Raw genomic sequence first — 23,693 nt, 5'->3', positions numbered from 1 at the left:
CACGATGCTAAGGTTACACCTTAAATTAAAAGGAAACCTTCATGTTGATAAAATGCACTGTTATTCATTTAAAGTGTGCAGCGTATATGAACATTTTCTATTAAATGTTGATGAAATTAGAACAGTTTCAGCAGTGGGCCACACGTTTATTTGGTTATTTTTGTACCAAAGGTAAATGGGCCATTAAATTTAATTTCATATGATCGATAAAAAAAGACTTGATGATGTATTCCACGACCGTTGAGAAACAGACAGATCATTATTGTGCTTTATTATTCAACACTTGCAAAACAAACCCTTAAGGAGCATTTGAGCAAACACTATTTACATTTATACAGTATAAAGTAAGACCGGCTGGGAGATGCTGTAACTGAACCAAACACAGTACATTCCATTAATCTCTTTACCACCCACACCAGTGCTATTTGTAAACAAATGGCAAATTAGAATCATACAAATAACAAATAAATGTAAAAAAAACCCATATGCATTTCAAATTCTTACAGCAGCACTGACTACATAAATAGCAACGATATAAATAATCAAACCATCAACACTGGCAATGGTAATGTCATCTGAAAAAAACTGCAGTGTTATGATGATGACGTGACCGACTATGTACTCACCGTTGCGGTGATAGAAGAGTCTCTGCAGCAAATTTTACAAGCAATTCCTTCTACTGTGCTGGTGAAATGCCCCGAGCTTTAATAGACGAGGGATGTAATAAAACAACACGAAGAAATACGTATGGCTGTTGATACGTTCAGGTCTGCGAGTCACGTTGTCCATTGCAGTGTGGCCCCCACACGCACAGCACTGCTCACTTAATACACCAGCTTCGTTTTCTTTTGGTTGACGGTATGGCAGCATGCCTAAAAAAAAAATCTACATTTCCAAAGCAATCATTTTCGATCCTTACTCGTACCAATGTGAAAGGTTTTCACGTTTTTGTATTTTTTTTTATAAAAAGCTCTTGCGCCTATCAAGCAGCCAAATATTTATAATCATATTTTGTTAAAATACATACTCTTATCCGATCCAAGTCCTTCAAAATACCAAACATTAAAATGTTTTTATCTATAGAGGAAAATTGTAGGTGATGCTATTGTCGTCGGCTTCGGCAACGGTGAATGTCGAAAAAGTCACCCTTTTCCGTTCGGTCGTCGGAGAGTTTAATGGGACATCGCCGTGGTATGGAATCATCTGGTCGTCTTTGTGTTTGCACGATCTGTACTCTCTGTTTTGGTAGTTAACGTCGCTGGCTTGTGAGCTGCTGCCCTCAATCTGGCTGTATCCTTGACCACTGTCCACCACACTTGCTTGCCGGTAGCCGAGCGAGAATAGCGTTTCCTTCTTGGTCGTCCTCTTGCAAGTTCCCAACGAAACCCATTCTTGGGACGTATTGACCTCTTCCTCTTGGCTCGGTTGTCTCTCTTGACACTTGCGCTTGCAAAATAATTTGGCACAGTTGATTAAGAAGAGCACAACAGCCAGGCTAAACACCCCCAACAAGGTGTACATCCCAATCTGCAAATCTGACATGCCTTTGTGCGCGGTATTGACGTGAATCTCACGCTCGTTGCTTTGATCTCCTGAATCGGGTCCGACCGTCGAAGAAAGCTTTGGTCTAGCCCCGTTCTTGTTCATCGCAGGAGTTACAGCCTCCAACTCTTCGTCTGCCGCATTTTGCCCTGTATCGAGGTCGTCTGTTGTTATTATTTGCAGCCCTCGGTGGCTTCTGTCGGTGTACCCTACGGTTGTGATTTCATCAGTGTCAGTTTCCACCTCGTAATCATTATCCTGCTCACTGGGCAGCATGTCTATGGCGCTGTCGTTTTCATTTACATCTTCAGGGCTCTCCTCTATATCCTGGATGTCCCCTCCAAACCTCACTCGCACAAAGGCCTGGGACAACATCAGGGTCATTTTCCTCTTGTTTTTCTGGCAAACGCTTCGGATGTTTAACTTCACCTTTAGAAGTCGCCCATTTCCTTCACCCTCTGCGATGACCACAGGCCAAGGAGACTGCTGATCCTGGTCAACTGAAGCGATTTGCACGTCCAGCGAGTTGACGGCGAGGGTGTAGTCGTTAGGATGGTAGACGTTGAGAGGGGCCATAGTTCCATCGCTGTACTCCACCCACAGTGACAGGGCTGCTTCCTGTGCGGACGACATCCATAAACAACGTGAGATTTAAAAATGCGTCGTACAACATTTTTTTTACGATATCATTTTTGAGTAAGAAATACCGATCGAAGAGATTTGGTTGAAGTGTTTTAACTTAACTTTTTACGTGTAGGTTTATCACAACATGTTCTATTGGTGAACCTAGAAATGTGTATTTTATTTCGTGGGAATGGTAAGCAAGCAACTGGTAAATCAACAGAACATGTTTGCCAAAGTATGTGTCGTATCTCATCAAATATCATGCATCGTATGATACATAAGAGACAATTGGTATGACAGGAAGACAGGTATGATGTACTAACCATTCATTACAAAAAAATGTTTTTTTACTTGTAGTATTACATAGTGAGCTGAGAAGAATAGGAACCAAAGACTAAATCATAACACAAAGTAATACGTAAAATTACAACAACCCTGAAGACCTGCCGCACAGTGACAATCCTCAAATTAGTTTTAAGAACTTTAGCTGGTCTGTTGATCATGATTGTCAGCCAGTGTTTGCAGACCGCAGCTTTATTTAATCGATTAGTTCTCCTTTTATATTCTGGAGTGTTGCTCATTAAATGTAAGCGGTGCTGGTGAAGTAAACATGCCACTGCAACTTGTGATACAAATACAATTCCATCCCGTGTGTGTGAAGTTTGTTCAGTTTGTATGACATTTAATCCATGGGAACGTGATTACACAAGGTTTTGTTTTAATGCTTTAAATCACTGCTAGTGCTTTCTCATTAGGATTACTCAAGGGCCAGACAGATTTGCATGTGTTAGATGACTCTAAGTTTATCAGCAAACTATTCTACAAATGGGATACTAAAAACAATATTCGTTGACCAAATATTCTACTTATTTTACCGCTGCATATTCATTATATAATTACATATTAATACAATCAGCAGCCACGATTTCTCCACTGCTGGTTCAAGGCCTCCTCAAGGTGCTGCCATCTCTTATCCATCCACCTTCTGGTTTCATCATTGCACCTCAACAGGACTCATTTCTTTACAATTGCTGTTTATGTTGAATGTGTTGCCCTTGTCACACACCTCCAATTAGCACGGCTGGCTACGTACGGTACAAAAGAAGTTCAACATACATACATAGAGTCAAGTACATGTCTTTCAGGCATACAATTACAATTCCTTATAAGGGAAACAAATACCAATGAATAACAATTGAATGATTACCAATCTATTATATAATTACAATACCCCCCCCCCGCCTCAAATCACTGCACCTTAATGAATTAAATGATGACGTCACCCTGCTGTTGCTGCTCTATTTAAGACCGGGAGCAAGAGGAGAGCCTCACCATTCTGGCAAATCGCCCGATGAAGCTGGATGTAATTTCCAGCGAAACGTTGTACTCAAATTTAAATGTTGATTCATATTCTTGGTTCTTTCGGTAAAGTCACGTAGAAGCCACAACGCAAGCAGCCGTCCCTTCTACGTGACTTTACCGAAAGAACCAAGAATATGAATCCATGCAGTCACGAAAGCTTTAAATCGAAAAAAGATGTTGATTCACTCTTCAACACACCGGTGGGCTAAAGTAGTGAACTATTTGTCCTTTGTAAACGTGACACTTTTTTGCTGTTTGGCCGTGTCGGGTGGTGGAGGGTTACGACACATTTATAAATAACGCGATCTAACCCAACAACCTTTATTATGAATAATATTGGTCGCGAAAGCCTACTACGTGTTAAACTGATGTTCCCTCTCGATTTAAAGCTTTCGTGACTGCAGGGATTCATCTTCTTGGTTCTTTCGGTAAAGTCACGTAGAAGGGAATAATAATAATATTTCCCTTCTACGTGACTTTACCAAAAGAACCAAGAATATGATTTTCTCCCTTTGGCTGCCACTCCGTCATAAGTCTCAACCAATGGCGATCGGTCCTTTCAGTGACATGTCCTGTCTGAGCCCACGCACTCTTCTTCATCCGGTATGCTGTCATTAGCTCGTGGGAATTCCGATGTCTGTCTCTTAGTGTCGTTTCCAAGCAGGCACCTGTCCACGTTTCATTTGATACTTGTCACCTTCTATTTCATTTTCTTCATCCACATTTATGATCATATGCGATGACAGGATATATATATCACTGGTTATGAACCATCTTCTTTTTGTCACATTCGTATGTTGTTTTTCATTATTAATTCATTATTAAGTTTAGTTTTCCAACCTGCTCCCATCTGCCTCCTTATTTCATAATTTGGATTTCGGTCTGCACTCAATAACTGCCAAATGTATACATAATCTAATCTGTTTTCCAGTTGTCTTTTCCCAATATAATATAAATATATAACACCATCTGACATTAAATCATCTGCTAGCTTTATTATGAAATGTGACAGATAAAAAAAATATATACGGCAATACGTGTGAGTGTACGGAGCCATATGCTTTTAATACACCATTATAACAGCCGTAACAGTTTAAACGGCATTTCACGAGTATGGAAGTATGTAAACCTACAAATGATTAAATAGCTCATATCAACACAGAAACTAAAGTTATTCTATCTGACTATGCCTCTTACATCTCAAATTACAGTTTGTTTCTCTTAGAGAATGTCATCTCACCAAATTGTTTCTGACTCAGCACTCAGTTGCTCGTGTGTAAACAAGGATACACAAATGAGGCCATATCCTCGACCGAGAACTCATGCATATTTTTAGCAGGATGTTTTTCTTCTTCTTCAGGGGTGGTTGCATTATATCTTGACACACCACATTTCTATCCAAGTAACCCTGCGTTGATTGCAGCCATTGTATTGTGTGAGTGCCTCCCCCTAAGTTGACTGAACCTGAAAAAAAACCCCACTGCTCCAAGCAGGAGGAAATGAATAAAGGCAGCCAAGCGTGCCGACTGCCGCTGAGCCACACACCCCTAGTGAGCTGTATCGTAAAACACGCGCGTCCTCATAGCACTCTACTGTCTGGTCCGTAAGGACTTATGATTCGGGAGTTCTTTATCTCGCCTTAAATCTCGGGAGCTTGAGTCTTATAAATATCTGAGCATAAAAAAAAGAATTACATGGTGACCCCTGCATTATATAAACCATAATCTTAAAAATACAAAATGATATCAAATTCCAGTCTTAAACAAATTCAATCATATTTGAATGAAACACTATTATATATATACCAACTAGCTTTACTACCCGGCTTCGCTCGAGACTTGGATTTTTGTCTTGGATTAATTCACGGCCGACACGGAGGGTTGGGGGGGGGATGCGTGACGTCAGCAGACACACTGTGACGCTACCGCATGCGGGTGACATCACAGATGTGACGTCACCGTTCACTTGCTCTGCAAAATATATCCATTATTGCGCCCCCCCCCCAAAATACAAAAGTCTATTTTTATACTTTTTGCATTGTGTACAGTCTGGAAACTACCCACATGCCAAATTTCAAGTTTGCAAAATGTTGGGAAGTATGCTAAACATTTTGAACAGACACACATTCACATTTCGCTTTTATACTATTGGCTTTTTTATTCCAAGTATAATTCTATTCATACTTGCTTTGAAACGACACACAATACCTTATTTTCTCACAATTGACAGTGACAACAGCTCAAATATGTACGTGGCAAACGCTAGTGACTTAAATCATCTCCAGAGAGAGAGAGAGAGTGTGTGTAATTATATTTATCATGCAATGCTTTAGAGTGAGATAAATGAGAAGTGCCAAGCAAACACACTGTCAAGATGAGTGAAGTACAGTATAACGACTTAATTATTCACGTTAAATAAAGATTTAAAAGTGACATATAGCGCTAATGGGAATTTAAAAGTGGAATATTGTTATTAAGCTTAGAGGGTTGAAAACGGATAGAGTGAGCAGACTCCTCTCTCTCTCTATTTTTTGGCAACCTCGTCGGGGCAAATAGAAACAGAACAATTTAAATAGAGAATTCCTTGAAGAGAGCTGTTTTTTTTTAAATAGCGATAGGGAATGATTGGTTCAATAGACATTAGGTAAAATACAAGTGTGAATTATTCAACAGCTGATGTTCGTAATCATTTGCTGACATTACATGGGTTTATTTTATGATAACTTCCTAATGCTAACATCTTTTTGACAATTCATTTATGTGCTGTGGGCAAGGGGCATTGCTCAAAACGTTTCCGATTATTATACATGTTAACTTTTTAAGGCAGTGTTATTGATGAATGTGTTGAGTTTATTTTTCTGTTCAATTGCACTCGTGCATCACTGCCAACGCAGCATCATCAAATACACTGTTGTCTGGTAATGAATTATTTTGAAAACGTTAATTTTTCCTAAAAGAGATCTATTTTAATAAGTGAAAGCGGCCTTCAATACAGAACATAGCAACTTTCTAAAGGTATATATTTTTTTGTTTAAAGGCACTAGGTGTTTTTTTTATTCGGGCTAGCATTGACTTGGTGGTTGAGAGGTTATTCCCAAAACCATAAATATGCCTCTGATAACATTTTTTCGTGCAAACCTTCTGCAGGGGACTAGCAAGCAATTTCTCCATTTTCCAATTCAATAGCACTCAATAAGTTTCAGTGTTATTTGAAAAGAAGAAATTATTAGTGCCGTTTTTTTCCGTGGAATAATATCCACAAAAGGGCCACTGATGTCAAACCTGATACGTAAAGGGACCCTTCAATAGGCATCGGAGAATACGTGTTATAATACAGCAGTTCCACTATTTGGAAGGGAGCATAGAATACATGAGCCTTCACCAATTGGTAACCACGTATTAAGCATTTTAATCGGCCCATTTTTTAAAATATTAATTTAGATTTATGTTTCAATGAGAAAGTAACTCAGATTTTAAATATATATTTGTGACAGCTGTTATTCAATTTGTAGTAATGCCACGGCCAATACATTTAACAATGCATTTCTAAATGCAGTAACGTCTATTGCAACTATCCCTTCAGAAACAATAATTGCTACTGACAATGTTATAATCCTAATTAAATAAATAGCTTGAGGTTAGACACATAAGCTGCTTAATTCAAGAAAAACCTTACGTCCAAACTGTCAGATGCAAGAATGCTATTCTTAACGCCAAACATTTGAAATGGTAATTCTTCGTGGAATTGTAAGCAGGCTTCCACAATCGTTAAGGATCATAAATAATTGTATACGAGTTATTTACAATAATAACAACAACAACAACAACAAAAAGTGTCTTCAGCAATTGTAATATAATTCTTATTAAATGGCAAATAGTAACGATGTCAGAAAGGTTAAAACACTCTACTTGACACGCAATTGTATACTCCAACCTCACACGCATCAATGCATTTCGTTTTTTCCCCCTGAAAAGTGCCGCTTTTGACTCAGCAGTTTTACTCATGTTGTGTTTGTGAGCAGTCGACAAATTGTATTGCTTTTACTCCGAGCCTTCATTCCACAAAAGACCTTCAACCTCCAAGATTTTGGGAGTGAAATTGTTTATCGTATATCATGTCTACCACACAACCACTCTACTAATGGTTGAGTGTTGCCCAGCGAAAGTTATTACTCTCTTCCAATTCCAATCTTGGGTCCCAAATTCCCCATTTTTGAGGTTTTTACAAGCACTTCTTGGGAATTATTTCATCTAGGTATTATTTAGACACGACAGCTCACTGGGGAATTTTTTTGCAGTTCCCATTTTATTCCTCCGATTTAGTACATTTTCCCCGTGGTAAACTCTGAAAAACTGTAAAAAATTGATTGTTTCATTAAATTGTAATTTGAACTTGGAGGGAAATATGGGAAGTGTATGCTTAAAAGAGTATTGTACATGCATACATTTAAAAAGTGTTAATATACACAGCTAGCAAATTAGTATTCAAGAACCTCCGTCCAATTTTATTCCACATATGCATTATTATGCAATTATTATTTCCATCCTATAAACGTATGTCTAAAAAAATACAACTGTTTTATATATAAGAATAGAAGGCCAGAAAGATATCAGTTATATTATATGGCACATTTTCACTTGCATATTTTGTTTTTATGATATGCAGTTCATTTTATAACAGCCAGGTAAGGTTGCATTCCAATGGGAGACATTAATGCGGGACAATCTAAGTTAAATCCAGAGGATAATACGTTTAGATAAATATCAGTTTGACAGGTCCTTCCCAAGCCTTCGACGATACATTTACATATGATGCCCGTCATTATTTGAGTGTTAAATATTTTTTTATCACTATTTGTATTGCTTCTGCATTGGTGCTTTCTATTATGCAGTCAATCATTTGGTCAGTGTGATCTACAGCTTCCAGTTTTGTATCTTCATTTTACGCCATGACCGTAACATTGCATGTACTCATAAGGAAGACACTGTAATAGCTTCGTTGAAAGCATTTAATAAGCCATTGAACCTTTTTCTTAACGATTGAATGCAACCTGTTGATCATGCGTGTACATTTTAATGATTAACTTTTGGGCAAGCTTCAACAAAATGAACACAAAATTGAACTCCTTGCAAGTTATACTCATAACACCCAAAGACAAACAAGGGCATCAAATTGCCTTTTTGCTAATTTGTGTAAAATGCACAGTTAAAAAAAAGATAACGTAATGGTGAATTAAACCCATTTCATATGAACCACATTTGCAATGGATGCACAGAATACTATTCAATCTGGTTTCCTATCTTGTTTATTGGGCTTGGAAACTGGTGTAGTGGTAGATTTAATTTTGGTCACAATGTTTAAATTGCTTGGGCTCTTAAACAACAGGCAGAGTAATTGCCTAACTGGGTTTTAGGATTAGGATTGTATTCCAAATACATTTAAATAGTGCTTCCTGTGCAAGGCTCATGTTTTATGAATGATGAAGCCAATCATTGCATATTAATGTCACGCGTCCTGAGCTTAAATGCATAAGCATAAATGATCACATGAAAGGCTAATAACATTTTCTTTTTTTGCATTGGATTCAGGCAGCAAATATCCCCCAAAGGAACCTCTAGCATTTGCTACGTTTGACAATTTGGATATATTCTTTTGGTCTTTCGGTAAAGTCACATAGATAGAAAAACAATAGATCACGACGTTTCGATCGCAATACAGGCAATCGTCTTCAGGTGAGAGAGAGAAAGCTACTGAAACAAGGTATTATACTGGTAGGAACCTCCTGGTTACACCAGCCCACAGGGGATTATTGTGTCCGTCTGTCCGTCGTGCAGGGAGGGGCTGGGTGGGGAGGGAGGGGATGGGGAAGGGCTGGGTGGGGAGGGTGGGGCTGGGTGGGGAGGGGAGGGTGGGGAGGGGCTGGGTGGGGAGGGTGGGGCTGGGTGAGGGGTGGGAGGGGTGGGGCTGGGTGGGGAGGGGCTGGTCACCCCGTGGTGCCCTTATAAAACTCAACGTTTAACCTACTCACGCCAGCTTGTGCCCGCCCTCACAGTCGGGCATATTTGCGGAATACACCATGCCACCGTTGACCCTGGCCATTGACCGAGCAACCCAACGTTCCTACCAGCTCCCTCCGCAGGAATGTGTTATAGGCTTGAGATGGGAGTCCCCTCAGGGTAAGAGGGCGGAGCTAGAGATGGTCTCCCTGAGGCTGTGGAAGTCGCCATTGTATTGTGAGAGATTAGATTTTTTTTCTCACCTGAAGACGATTGCTTGTGTTGCGATGGAAACGTAGTGATTTAGATTTTTGTTATTTTTTCTACGTACGTGGCTTTACCAAAAGACCCAAAGAATATAAATAGAGATTAGCATGTCAATGATGCATCGGTGACAGAGCGAGTAGGACATCCAGCCTGTCAATACAAAGACATCCAACCTAGTAATACAACTCAGAGAGTCAGCTAACATCGGCAGGAAGGATGTAAACATCACAGCAGGTTAAGACTTTACCTGGTTAATCACGTCCTTCCAATGATTGCTTAATTTGTACACATATTTTCGGTTGAAGTTGTGTCTGTGTTTATATATCTGGATGGCTTCATGAACGAATCTTTGATGATAGCCAGTGGGTTTGCAATTTCATGTGAGCCCACAGCGTTAAAACAATGATCAGCCACGGCCGAGGTATTGGTCCTACCATGTTTTAGATCTGCCTTGTGCTCACGAACACGGTCCGTGACATGTCGTTTAGTTTCCCCAATGTAACTACTGCCGCAGACACAGCTTAGTTTGTAGACACCGGGGTATTGCATGTCAGGGATCACATCTTTCACATATGGGATCAGATTAATAATTTTATGTACTGTGTTGACTCGAAATCATTTTGGTAACCCCTGCTATGTATGGCAAGGTGATGGTTTTTATTGGGTCCTCACATTGTTCTCTCCCCAAGGTTGGGGTGACAGCTTTGCGGATTGTGTGGTCCGAATATCCATTCATCTTGAAGGCTTGGTATACATGCTCCAGTTCACTGGCTAGGTGGTGCTGGTCGGAGATGCAACGGGTCCTATGGTATAGAGTTTTGATGAGGGAATTCTTCTGGGCTGGATGGTGGTGGGAGTCAGGTTTTAGATAGGCATCTGTGTGGTTGGCTTTTCTGTAGACATTGTCCCAATGAATGAGCCATCTGGTCTCTTTTCGATTATGCCAACCAAATAACAAAAGCACGGAAAAAAATCCTCAAATATGTATATGCATTATTTAATTATAATTAAGATATGGTTACGCATGTTTTTGTTCATGAATTCACATTTAATTGTGTATCACAGTATCAAATGTCTAACCTGAGTCAAATTGATGAAGTAGGCTGTTATCTGTCTAAAGTGCACCAACATATAATACGTCTATAGTTTTCACAGGAGAAAATGCTCATGCAATATGCTAACACGTTCCTTCGGAGTGGGCAGGTAGGAACTTGGTTGGACAGCGCATTTGTGCACGACAGACAGACAAATAATCCCTGGTGGGCAGTGTGGAACCTATTGTTCCTACCTGTATGTATAAAAGATAACTTGACTTTAGGTAGCCAGGCAGACAGCCCCCTTAACTATCGCCCCCCCCCCTCCCTTAGGCCCCTCCCCCCTTAGGCCCCTCCCCTGACCCCCTTTTGAAGTAGGCTGTTATCTGTCTAAAGTGCACCAACATATAATACGTCTATAGTTTTCACAGGAGAAAATGCTCATGCAATATGCTAAAATCCAATCAGGTATTCAAAGAGGCCCTTGTGGCAAGGAGGCCTCTACTCCATTAATGACGATCCTTCTTCCAAATGTCACAATCTCTACACAATTGGTCACACTAGCTGAATAAGTAATAAGATTGGTTAACTTGGTATGTTGCTTCCAAACACATGACCTGTTGTTTCTAAGTTGTTAGCATTTGCAGTACATAATTTATGGAACTAAAGAGCATGTCATAAAAAAGATAAAATAAAAATAATGATGAAAATTAAAGCCCTTTGTGAATCCACTGCTGAAGGAAGGCCTCTCCATGCAATGTCGGGCATGCGGCTTGCATGTTTATCCTAAGGTTGGAATCAAAATGAGGTGAATGGGTTTATAGTGCAGCGTGCTAACCATTTTGCCACTGCTTTCATCCTACTTATGAGACCAGGACAGAAATAGTTAAAGCGGTCCAGAGTTTTTCTTTTGGATATTGGGCCTGAAAAACAATTGATTCACAAGACGAAGACATTTTGTTCATGTGGAGAGCACAAATGGAGCTATTTATTTTATTACCTATAATATGCTACAATGCAAAATGTACATTTATATATATATATTTTGCATTGACTAGGAACCCATCTTGTAGATGGTGTGCTTTGCTTATAACATCTGTCAATCCAACAGTATTTAACAAGCGTGCTTTTTCTTATCAAAAAGGTTGAAACCACTCCAGAGTTTGCTTGTTTAAATTAATGCTGCTTGACAATATTGGTTTGGAAAGCCCCTAGGATATGGGACTAAAACATATGCATTTTTTTTATGTTGGGGCATGAAAAGAGGAATCTTTATTTGAAAGAGCATTGGGGTATATATTTACCTTAATTAATAATTAAGCTTCTCATTGGAAAACATACCTTTTGCCATTCCCTTTAAATATATGTGGAAAAACTAATAATTTTCACCTACCATTTTTGCCATGAAAATATAACGTTGAACTGATATTAGCAATACTCTGTCACCACGATACTTATGGAGATATTGAGATTATATGAAGAAGAGGGATTTTTTTATCGTCAGAGGTGATGAAGTGATAAAAAAATGCCAGAAGGTGGAGAGGGAGCAGAATAAGCAAAATATTAAGGTGTGAATGAAGACTTTACAGACAAAATAAAACAATTGAGTCTGGCCAGACATATTTACTTTGAATTTGAGATGCACATAACTTGGGTCACTTTTCGCTGATGGGAGACTTGAGGTTTTGGCAAATACTGAACTGGAGAAAGTTCAAACCAATTAATTGCAAGCAGGGCCTCTCAGAAGTTCCCAGAGGCCCAGACCTGGAGGCAGAATGCCGTGTGCCCCCCCCCCCTTATTCATTCGCGAGTAAAACACTGTGGGGTCCTCTATTGTTGTGTGGTCTGGGGAGAATTGCCCCTCATGCCCTCTAGGCAATCCTGATGACGAGACGGCATCCAGGCAGTGATGTGTCATTCTTGACGCTGGAGATGATATTGGTCATCGTGAGGAGACTGGCTAAAGCAAACACCACAGGCGAGGAGTTTGTGTTTCCTTTGCAAGGATAAAGAGGGTGCGATTGCAAAGAAATATTTGGTTCATGAATATATACAGCACAAATGCTCTTAATATTGTCGTTACAGTCATCGTCTGTGTTTTGTTGAGACAAGTAGCATTCTCATGTAATGTTAACTCTTATATTACAAATCAATCTATAAAGCACGTTATTTTATCATTTGCAAATTATGGCAATACTTAATACATAGTAATTGGTTTTATAATTGCGCAATGGTGATCAAAACTTGCAATCATGCATATTCGTCGATGTTTAAAGTGTGCTGCTAAACTTCTTAAATGTTAAATGTGATTAATGGACAATTGGGTTTGAATGTCTCTCAGTGTGTGTGAATGGCTCTCAGTGTGCCTAATATTGCATGACACTGGAGCTACAACACTGCCACAGAGGTATGGCTGCAATACAAATTCTCAACACCAGGAAAGTGATGTATTCTGAGAAATCGGTCCCACACATTCAACTCACACTTATTTGAAAACATTAATCATATCTTTTGTATTTTAACCAGCATAGGAATGCATGTAGAATTATATATACATACATACCACAATCAATGGCATTGCCAGTGAAATTTATGTCGTAGTCTTGTGGGCTGCTGGACAGGAACATGGTACCCTTGACAAGAACGCTATTACCTCTGAAGGTATTCACAAGGGCTTCAGATCCTTGTAATGTTTAAATAGAAGCTTCCACTATACATCTTGAATGATGTAATGAGTAATGCATTCAATTTGGGTCCACACGAGTTTCATTATATGCACTCTCCATAACAAATAGCAATACGATTAATCGAGGTTGTTTTTTCTTCTTGGTTCTTTCGGTAAAGTCACGTAGAAGGGAAGTAATAAAATAATAAAAATAAAACATAATAAAATAAAATAAATTATTTTATTTTATTATGTTTTATTTTTATTATTGTATTACTTCCCTTCTACGTGACTTTACCGAAAGAACCAAGAAGATGAATCCCTGCAGTCACGAAAGCTTTAAATCGAGGTTGTTTTTGTTTCCCGAAAAAATAAGTTGCATTTCCCTTTATTGAATTCTGACAATTTATAGATTATTTATTAAAACTATAGATGTTTGTTGATAACATCACGATTGTATGTAGAAGTCGAATGTGTAAGCATATCTAATTAGGGCAGTGAATGTCGTGTAGCAATTAATATCATTATTAAAACTAGGCTTGACCATTTTTAGAGAAGACGACCCTGTGTGTCACAAGAAATGTAAAGCTGTGCATTTCTTCCAGAGTATATACAGTCGAACCCCTCTTAACAATCACCCCTGTTAACGACTAATCGCTTAACGATGGGCCTCCATAGAGCCCAATGTGTAGTGTATAGAAGTGTAGTGTATAGTGTAGTGTATAGTGTAGTGTATAGTGTAGTGTAGTGCCTCCATAGAGCCAAATGTTTTCGCTTACCGACCATTCCCCTGTTAACGACGGGCTGTTGTAAGTACAGTAAATATGAATGAATGCATTGATTAACCATATTTCTTTTAATATTATGTGTTTATAATGTTGTTAGTATCTTCATGTATTAATATCCATAGTTTGAATATTATAAAGTACTTTTTGGGGGTAAAAAAGTGTAACATTCGATGCTATTGGAACAAATTTAGGCTTTAACATGTATTTCCTATACTCGCTTAACGACCAAATCACTTAACGACCGGTTTTTGGAACCAATTACCGTCGTTAAGAGGGGTTCCACTGTATACCAAAAGGCTTTTCCAGAGCCCATCATGCTGAATAACATGTACGTAGCATCACTCATGGTCACATGGAGTTGTTCCGTGGTATCATTATTGCGGGATTATCAGACACTCCGAAAAGTAAGATATACCGTACCCCCAAACTGGTGCCTGGTGTCAAGAATGTTTTACAAAAAAATTTGTGTAAATGTTGTGGTTTCACGCTTCAACACACCGGTGGGCTAAAGCAGTGAACTATTTGTCTTTTGTTAACGTGACACTTTTTTACTGATTGGCCGTGTCGGGTGGTGGAGGGTTACGACACATTTCTAAATAACGCAATCTAAACCCAAAAACGTTGATCATGAAATCAAGAATGTTTTACAAATCCGGTCACACACACACACAGCTGATGCACCTACAACTTTTGCTACGGGGGGGGGGGGGGAGTAGTGTGTCTTATAGTTAGGCGAAAATTGGGGGTTCTAAACAAGGGTTGCTACAATATGGCATAACTCCGGTATATCCTGAATATAATAATGTTTTTCAAAACATTATTATATCGTGATTATTGTTGGCCTTTTTTTTTAAATATCCGAATAAAATATCAAGTGAAAGACAAGCTAAATAATTTAAGTTGTAAATATATAGTGATTTTTTTAATTGAATTACTGCTTTGCAAAGTATTTTTCTAAGCAATTACGATGTCAACATTTGCATAGTTCATTTAATTAATGATTTTATTCTGTGTGAATGACAGCGAACGCGTTCTAAGCCTTACAGATCATACGTTGACTGAACTGTAGTGTAATAACAGCACAAATAATACAATGCAGCACGTCGCACAATTGCTAAGTTACAGGAAACTGATATCACAATAATTATCTTAACGCAAAATTTGATATTGAATCGTATTGTATCGCATCGTAAAACAAAACAATATTCCTGAAACCAACGTGTGATCAAGATGGCAAAAGTGGACGTGCAGTTCAAGTAGAAAGCTGCGATAGTTTAGAGTGAACTAAGGTGTTGAACCTGTGAGATTGATGGCAGATTGCATTGTCCGCCGGAACATCTGCCCATGTGAAAGCAATGTTGGGAAGCCGGCCAAGCAATTCAAGGGCCGCAAATCAGACGATGCCGATAAGCCTTAGCAGTGGCAGAACAAGAAGAGTAGAACCGCCCCCCCACCCGAAAATGCACATACAGTGGAGGAAACGATGCAGGCATACCAGCAAGTGTTGCGGGAGGAACATGGTGATACATTTGTAATTGGCAACTATGCTCTGGAGGAGATGACCGAGTTGGAATACCATGAGGTGTGTGCACAATGGTTTCCCGAGATGATGTGATGATAATGAGGTTTACCTCCACGAGTGGAGGTGGTTGCCATGTGGGAAACATGTGTCTCCTGTCAACGTTATGTGAACAAGGATATTTTTTTACGTACTTTTTGTTCGTCCCTCATATTTACGTAAATATATTATACATGAAAACACTTGTTCCACAGACCACTCATGTAATTTAGTGCAACAGGATATGCAGTGGTAAAAACCTGTCACAATGTATTCTTGTCATGGTGCCCTTTTAAGCAAACAACATTAAACAAGTGTTTAATTATTATTTGTGCTTTTGTGATGTTGATTAGTTAAGGCTGCAGCTCAGTAGTTGTTTTTTTACACCAGGTCGGACCCACGAAGCTATATAGTTATTTTTCAGAAGCGACCTAGCCACAAATGCATGTTTCTAAATGTGGAGGGAAAAGCCGAAGGACTGGGAAAATAAATCCACGCGACCACCGGGAGAACATGCAAACTCTGAATATACAGCAGCAGGCGTCAGGGTCAGGATCGAACCCACGACCTCCTGTATACCAGGCGAGGTAGTTAACATCTCATCACTCTTTTGCTCCTAAAGAGGGCAATGGCAAGGGAATTCCATGCAATGGGGACAACAGCAGGGAAAGGTTGAGTGAGACTTGCTGGAACTGAGAACATGTAAAGGGGACTAGGTCAGGATGAGAGGGAGGGACCCGGAGACAAATCCACGCGACCATGGGGAGAGAGACATGCAAACTCCAAATATACAGGTGTCAGGGGTTGGGATCGAACCCAGGACCTCCTGCATACTAGGCAAGGTAGTTAACATCTCGCCACCGTGGCACTCCACTGCTGCTCGACTAGAAGGAGCTCTAAATAGCCCCCTCCAGAGGGTATTTAGCCTATTCTTCCACACTAGCCAGGCATCGTGGAAGAGGAGGGAGTACCCACACTTTAGCCCACCACACGCACCATGCTGCCGTTTACCCATTAGTACTGTTGAGTGAACATGTCAGTATACCTGCGCCCTGTATAATGGGCTTGCCCAGGAATCTGTGCTAACTCCGACACTATTCAACGGGCAATAGAGCGATAACACCATGGACAATGTCCCGCAAGTTCGTGCACGTGGACCACGTGGCCGTGGCTACACAAGGCCTCGGGCCTCGGTGAGGTGGAGGCCACTCTCAACTCTGACCCCAACATTGCGGAGGAGTACTGTCAAAGTGACGATGGAGACCAAACAAATCGATTGCCTCGGCACTTCGTCTCGACAGCCACACTCGACGTGACTTTGTCGTGACAAAAAGGCGCGACATGTCCCGAGGCCAATCGACCTCGACGTGACGCTTGACCATACACTGACTTTCAATGAGCATCTGAAAGAGGTTACTGGCATAATCAAGACAAGGGTGAATATTACTCAAAATTTCGTTGTTATGGTTGTCTCAGTGCTTTGGATGCCGTGTGGGGGGGGGGGGGTGGCACGTGCCTCCCCAATGATCCAATCGAAATTAGGGATTTCGATCGGATCATTGGTGTTTATTAGTAATAAATCGGCATTTTGCGACCCCCACTGCCACTGTGTAGCATATTATTACGTACCAAGGAATTTATGAGATGACAGGACAATAGTCCGAGTCCATAATTGGCAATAAGTAACGGCAAAACAGTTATAAGTGACTCACAGAATTGTGCACAGTTGTGTATACAGGACACGACTTCCCTGAAGACATCACACCTTCAGTGAGCATGATGCCGATCACACAACACGGTTCGAATTCGACCCTCGATCGATGGCTGCACTATCGCCGCACGCGTGTCGAATAAAAAGCAAGGGACAAGTCCTTATTTACTAACAACTCCTATCATTTTTCATTGCTGGAGGGTTTGCCCCCCCTACCTGAAAATCCTGGCTCCGCCATTGACTGTGGCCATTGCCTGGACGAACTGAACTGCTAATGACTGCACACCAGCGATGGCAAAAAAGCACCCACTGTCGACTCATTAATACCGAACCGAACATCGTGATACGAACAATTACGGAAACTTTAAAATCCACACCATTTCCTTGGCTTCCTGTATTTTCAACTGTTGCACCACCAGATGTGTAGCATTCCGTGAACTGCGCCGATTAGATGCCGAACCAAACCTGCCAATCAATGACGATCTGAATGACATCCCGCTTCCGACAGCCAAGATCCAGAAATATATTTAGGAAACACGCACAGACTCTGCGGGATGTGAATTCCATCATCGAAATGGCATGCACCAATGCATAGGCTGCAAGCAACGTGTCCAATAAACTCCTGATCGGCAAGGCCCACCACCACACTGCCCGGCTGCCATCTTGTATGGAGACAATGGCTATTGCTAAACTGGATCCGCACAAACCACGGAAAATGCAGACAGCCGATAACACAGGTGGGAATGTTTTTGCTTTTCTGTGTGCGACTTCCTCAAATATACATTTGAAGGTGGTGGGTGTATCTGAAATTTACCAACTGTCAAACAAAGTAATTGAATGGCTAAATCACTTGTAACTAAATCTCTAACAGTTGATCTTCATTGGCCATATGAAAGAGAGATACTAAAACTTACTCATTATTTCAACTTCCATGCCAGGTGATAGCCATCGAGCCGGAGACCTTGGGATCTATACTACGGCATCATTCAGTGATCTTATACAATACACATAATTTGAAGTAAAACAATCAAATAAATTACAGTTTGTATCAAAGATATAAAAGATGATCCTTGGCATTATTATCAAGAGTTTTTCTTCAACATGGGACTGAAGGCTAAGAAAAACTGTACATGGTTTACTAAGCTCTTGCAATGTAGTGATACCGATATTTTTGCTAAAACAATACATATTGCTTATGTACTGTCCACTTTTTTTTGCGTGTTTGGTCTATTTTGCCAAATCATGTTAGCAAATAAAACATATTAAAGTAAAATGGTAAAGTGCATCTCTATTGCAAATTATTTCAGGCCCTGTACCTCACCCACATATACTGTGTTATTGAAGAGCATCGCCAATAATGGAGCAGATGGTGCTTGGGTAAATCCCTTAATTAGGATGGCCTGAGGCCAGTGTGAAGCATTCCATATGCCCCCTGACCTAAGGTTTCATGGGGCGGTCATGTATATGGTATGGTATACAGTTTACGTTGGTTGAAAACAACACGAAAAAATAAAGTGAAGCACTATATTAGTGTTACACAATATATAGTATAATTCAAACTTTTCAATTTATTTGGTTGCATATATCATATATATATACTCCAAGGTATATAATCAAAATAAGTGCGTGTTATTTTATGCTAATTAAATTACACTCTAACTATAATGGCAGCAACATTGTAAACAAACCATCAGTAAGATGGCCCTACCTTGTTTAGTCCATAATAATGGCGATGATTCACAGTGCACTGAAAAGTACGTAGATAAATGTATTTTTTTCTTATGCTGGGTCTGCATTGGTATGCATTACTACCATCCATGTGTTAGCGCAAAGCCAACTTCTTAAGCAGCTGGTCCAAGATCCATACTGCTCCAGATGGTCTCCACGCTGCCTTTAAATTATAAGCAATTCAGCTGCCACTGCAATAATTTAGCACTCCTTCCAGCCAGCACCAGGGCCTTGGCACTATTCTTGTGCCGGAGAATAATAATTAATTAGGCAGAGAAAAAACACCCACAATGGCAAGACTTTCCAAGCTTGTCTCCTCAAAGCACTTACAAAGTCTTCACTGAATATATATAAATTAAGCAATTTCCCTATCATGATTAATACAAAATTATGAATAGGAAACTATGTTGGTTGACCCATACAGTATCTTCCTAAAAACAATATACAATTTTGGCTGCAAGCAATGAAAATTGGCCAAATAAATAAATAAATTGCTAATTGTTCCTACATCGTTTTAGCATAATGGATGTAAATATGTATTTTCTCATTGTCAGTGTAGTTATTCAAAGGATGAAACATTTAAATGTCTTGATATCCAATAATGTAAATATATTGCAGTGGTGAATACAGAAGTGGCATTATGAGCTGGTAACAACAGTATTTTTACTTTAATCGGTGATGAAACACTGTTTTTATCAATAATCATACCACATTTTGCCAGAGGTAGTTATTAGGTCCGCATTTATCACTCACATAAAATCTCATAAAATGAAGCATCGTGTCTCCAAAGTGAATCGTTGACTTAAAAGAAAGTAAGTTCGCGGTTAAAGAACCTGACAAACACGGGGGACCACTGTTTCATTAGTGTTTGTGTGAAAGAAATATCCTGCCACGGCACTAACTCTAGTTTTTTTTGCTCAATCTAGTGAGGCACCTGGGATTATAGCCAGCAATAAAGTGGAGAGATACATGCCCTCCACAGGCCTCTGCTTCAAACACGCATGCTCCTGGCCATAAGCATACATTCTGGAAACATCCTTTTTATTGACACTTATTAAGGATTGTTATGCTTAGAGCCGAATTTTTTTCATGCATGACCAACACAAGTTTTATATGCCTCATGAAATCTTAATGTTCAATTGTGTTCTTCCCAGATTGACCTTTTTCAATCTATTGAGGCACAATTATGCTTTCAGAACATGGTTAATTGCTCGCTTAATAGTAAAACAGTTGCTTAGTCCCATGCATGTTTGATGTCTACAAATGTGTGTAGAAAACGTAACACTTGAATAAACAATGCCACGCAGCTAGCCGTGGTATGAATAACGAGCGTTTACCATTTTAAACAAGGGTGTTATGCTTGTATTTAATTTCGATTGCCTTAGATTCAATATTATTAACATTGGTGTCGTCTCATCAACACAATGTATTTTAAATACTTTACTAAGATAGATATGGTAAATTGATTTCAAGAGCCACTCGTTAGGCAGATTTATGAGGGTAATTGTTTGACCTTAACTAACTTTCCTTTAATTTGCAAGCTTGTGTTTGGGTATTCATTGCACTTGATAGCAGAGGTACTTTCATCTTCTTGGTTCTTTCGGTAAAGTCACGTAGAATTGAAATAAGAAATTAATAAAAATAAAACTTAATAAAATAATTCTCACGACGTTTCGGCCACAACGCAAGTAGCCGTCCTCAGGTGGAGAACAGGTCTGTCGAGGAGACAGAGTCTGAAGACAAAGTCTGATTCAAAACGTCGTGAGAATTATTTTATTATGTTTTAGTTTTATTATTTTATTATTTCAATTCTATGTGACTTTACCGAAAGAACCAAGAAGATGAATCCCTGCAGACACGAAAGCTTTAAATCGAGAGGTACTTTCGTCAGCAATGCTGTGAGCAAGCAATCACAGGGCAGCAGCTGTGGTAACTACTGTGCTGTAGTGACTAATCCCATATCTGCATTTCCCATAAATATGCTAAATTCCTCTTGATATGCAAATTCCTTTGTCAAGGCGCCCTTCCCCCTCCAAACCAGCTTAAATATACGCTGCCAAGCTTGGTGGTGTTCATTCAGACGCTGTCTTTCCGACAGACCTGTTCTTCACCTGAGGACGGCTGCTTGCGTTGTGGCCGAAACGTCGTGAGAATTATTTTATAATGTTTTATTTTTATTATTTTATTATTTCCCTTCTACGTGACTTTACCGAAAGAACCAAGAAGAGGGCAGCAGCTTATGCCCCCTCGCTTCCTTTGGCCTGGACACCCGAAGCCTCTCACCTGCTTGAGCGAGTGCAGGCCGTGCTGTGCGGTGGTGCTGGCGACGATGACGCCAGGCTCGCTGCTGCTGGGCCGCAGCGACAGGGAGAGGCCCGAGAGCAGCGTCACGTGCAGCCCGCTCACGGAGACCTTCTCCTCGCTCACCGTCACCGCGCGCTCCCCCAGCACGCCGCCAGACACAGGTGAGATAACCTGTGAAGCAAGTAGGCGAGAGTGATTGTGGGAAGTTTGTGGGGTTTTTTCTTCTTCTTTTATTATTGTTGTTGTTGTTGTTGCGTGTGTCGTATCAAATCGAATTATCAGTACATTTAATGTTTGCATTATGTGTATAGCACAAGGCTATCACGAAGGTGCAATGTTTCACAGGTAGGTATAGTCTGCAGTAGTTTGACAGTATGGGACGATGTTCCTGTGTGGCATTACCCAATTAGGTATTTTTCAAGTCATTTTTAAATATCGAAAATTTGGACCCTCGTGCTGGCTGGACATGTTATATTTTTAGTGTCACGTGATCTTTAGCGTCTATTGTGAAATAGATCGCACATTTGCTTGGTTTGTATGCCAGGGCTCAAACTACAAATCTCTGAAGCTAAAGGTAAATAATACACTACCCCTTGGCCATGTCTATACAATAATTTATATGTCAACCATTACGACTGACCGAGCGACTGATTTACATTTCATTAAACTGAAAAAAATTAGCGAACGGATTTTAATTGGGTTTACCTATAGGACAGAAACAGCCTAAAGGTTTAAATTGCTTTAAATTTCATTATCAACACTTTAAAAATAAAAAATAAATTTAAATGTCACTGATTTGCCCAGAGCCCTTCCATTGACAGCTGATGAACTTTTAATGGAAAGCTATTGCCTGTAACACAAGGTACAGTAACTCAACAGAATTTATTCTATAACAAAAACTCTGCTTATGGGACTTAGAAAGTTCAAAGTGAACCAGTGTGTATCCACTCAAACTAATATTCCTCGAAGGCCCATGGACCAATATGAATAAATGTAAATTTCTTCTGTTTTTGATGGTGAAATAGACTTTTACCTGTTTTATGTAAAGGTCAGTCAGTTAGATCTTAACAATTTAAGAATTAAAAATTGGTGTTTGACCTTTGAACAGATGCAAGGATTTTCCTAAAAGATACGATATGCAACTTAGAAGTAAAAAATATAACAAGAAAGTGCTGTAGATGAAGCCGAGAGGAGGCATGTGTGTGAGATGATGACATATACAGTAACTAAAGAAGGCAATGGAGTTGGTTCCAAAAGATCAGGAACCAAGGGGAAGACTTTAAACCAGATAGTGGGGCACTGCAATTTCTTGGTTGTGCTTATTGTGCAACATCTGAGGGATATAGAAAAAAGGCAGAAAGTGATGGCAGGGTCTGGTGGCATCAGCCAAATTGGCCTTAAAGACCTCGCAATCTTGACCCTAACCTTGCCCATGACCCAAGTCCCGCATACATGAAAATGCATTGTAAATTATTAAGACTAATACGGGTTGGTGTTCTTCCTGTGTGGATATTCTCATCCTCTGATTTGTAAAACAATGAATCGAAACGATATCTCACCGAGGTCTAAACTAATTGATTGGTTCTGGACTCCTCTTAAAACACAATATGCGTAATCACCACCATATCTAATGTTCTTAAGACAAGGGTTGTGACTGGAATACGAGTCAGATAAAAAAAAGGAGGGACATATTGTGCTAAGATTTCAAACATATGTAAATCAAAGCTAAATTTATGTGACTTACACTGACAGGTATCCTGTATGGTAGCATACGAATATATTTGTACAATACTACTCATGCTGTTTTCCTTCATGTTAGTTGTTGCTCTGCATCTACATTAGCCATACGAATAAATAATATAATAATATAATTTATGTGAAAGATTTCACCCTAACTAGAATTTATGTAAACTTAATTAAAGGTACGTAACATTTAATATATATTTCTCCTTAACGCCTAATATTTTATATATATATTTGTGTAGTGGGCTACAATGCAGTGTGTGTAAATGAATGACACCTACATTTCTTATTTGAGGTGTTATACGTTTCAAGGAACATTTTCTCCATACAAGAATTGTCAATAAAACGGTTGTTTCCACAACAGTAACATC

General features: G+C 39.6%; 1 protein-coding gene across 1 annotated transcript in view; it reads right to left on the bottom strand.

The window, feature by feature from the left end:
* Positions 1 to 254: 254 nt before the first annotated feature.
* The window catches only part of LOC144719448 (transmembrane protein 132E-like), a 150,550-nt gene continuing 127,111 nt past the window's right edge, over positions 255 to 23,693 (bottom strand). The window contains exons 8-9 of the mRNA XM_078595363.1: positions 21,559 to 21,750; positions 255 to 2,160 (exon numbers count right to left, since the gene is read on the bottom strand). Coding sequence (XP_078451489.1) covers positions 1,078 to 2,160; positions 21,559 to 21,750 — 1,275 coding nt within the window. The 3' untranslated portion in view covers positions 255 to 1,077. The remainder of the gene's footprint in view (positions 2,161 to 21,558; positions 21,751 to 23,693) is intronic.

Source organism: Lampetra planeri, chromosome 6 (genome assembly GCF_965212315.1).
Source record: "Lampetra planeri chromosome 6, kcLamPlan1.2.h2, whole genome shotgun sequence".
Classification (NCBI taxonomy): Eukaryota; Metazoa; Chordata; class Hyperoartia; order Petromyzontiformes; family Petromyzontidae; genus Lampetra; species Lampetra planeri.
Note: the sequence above shows the minus strand (reverse complement) of the source record. Positions and strands in the feature narration are given on the sequence as shown.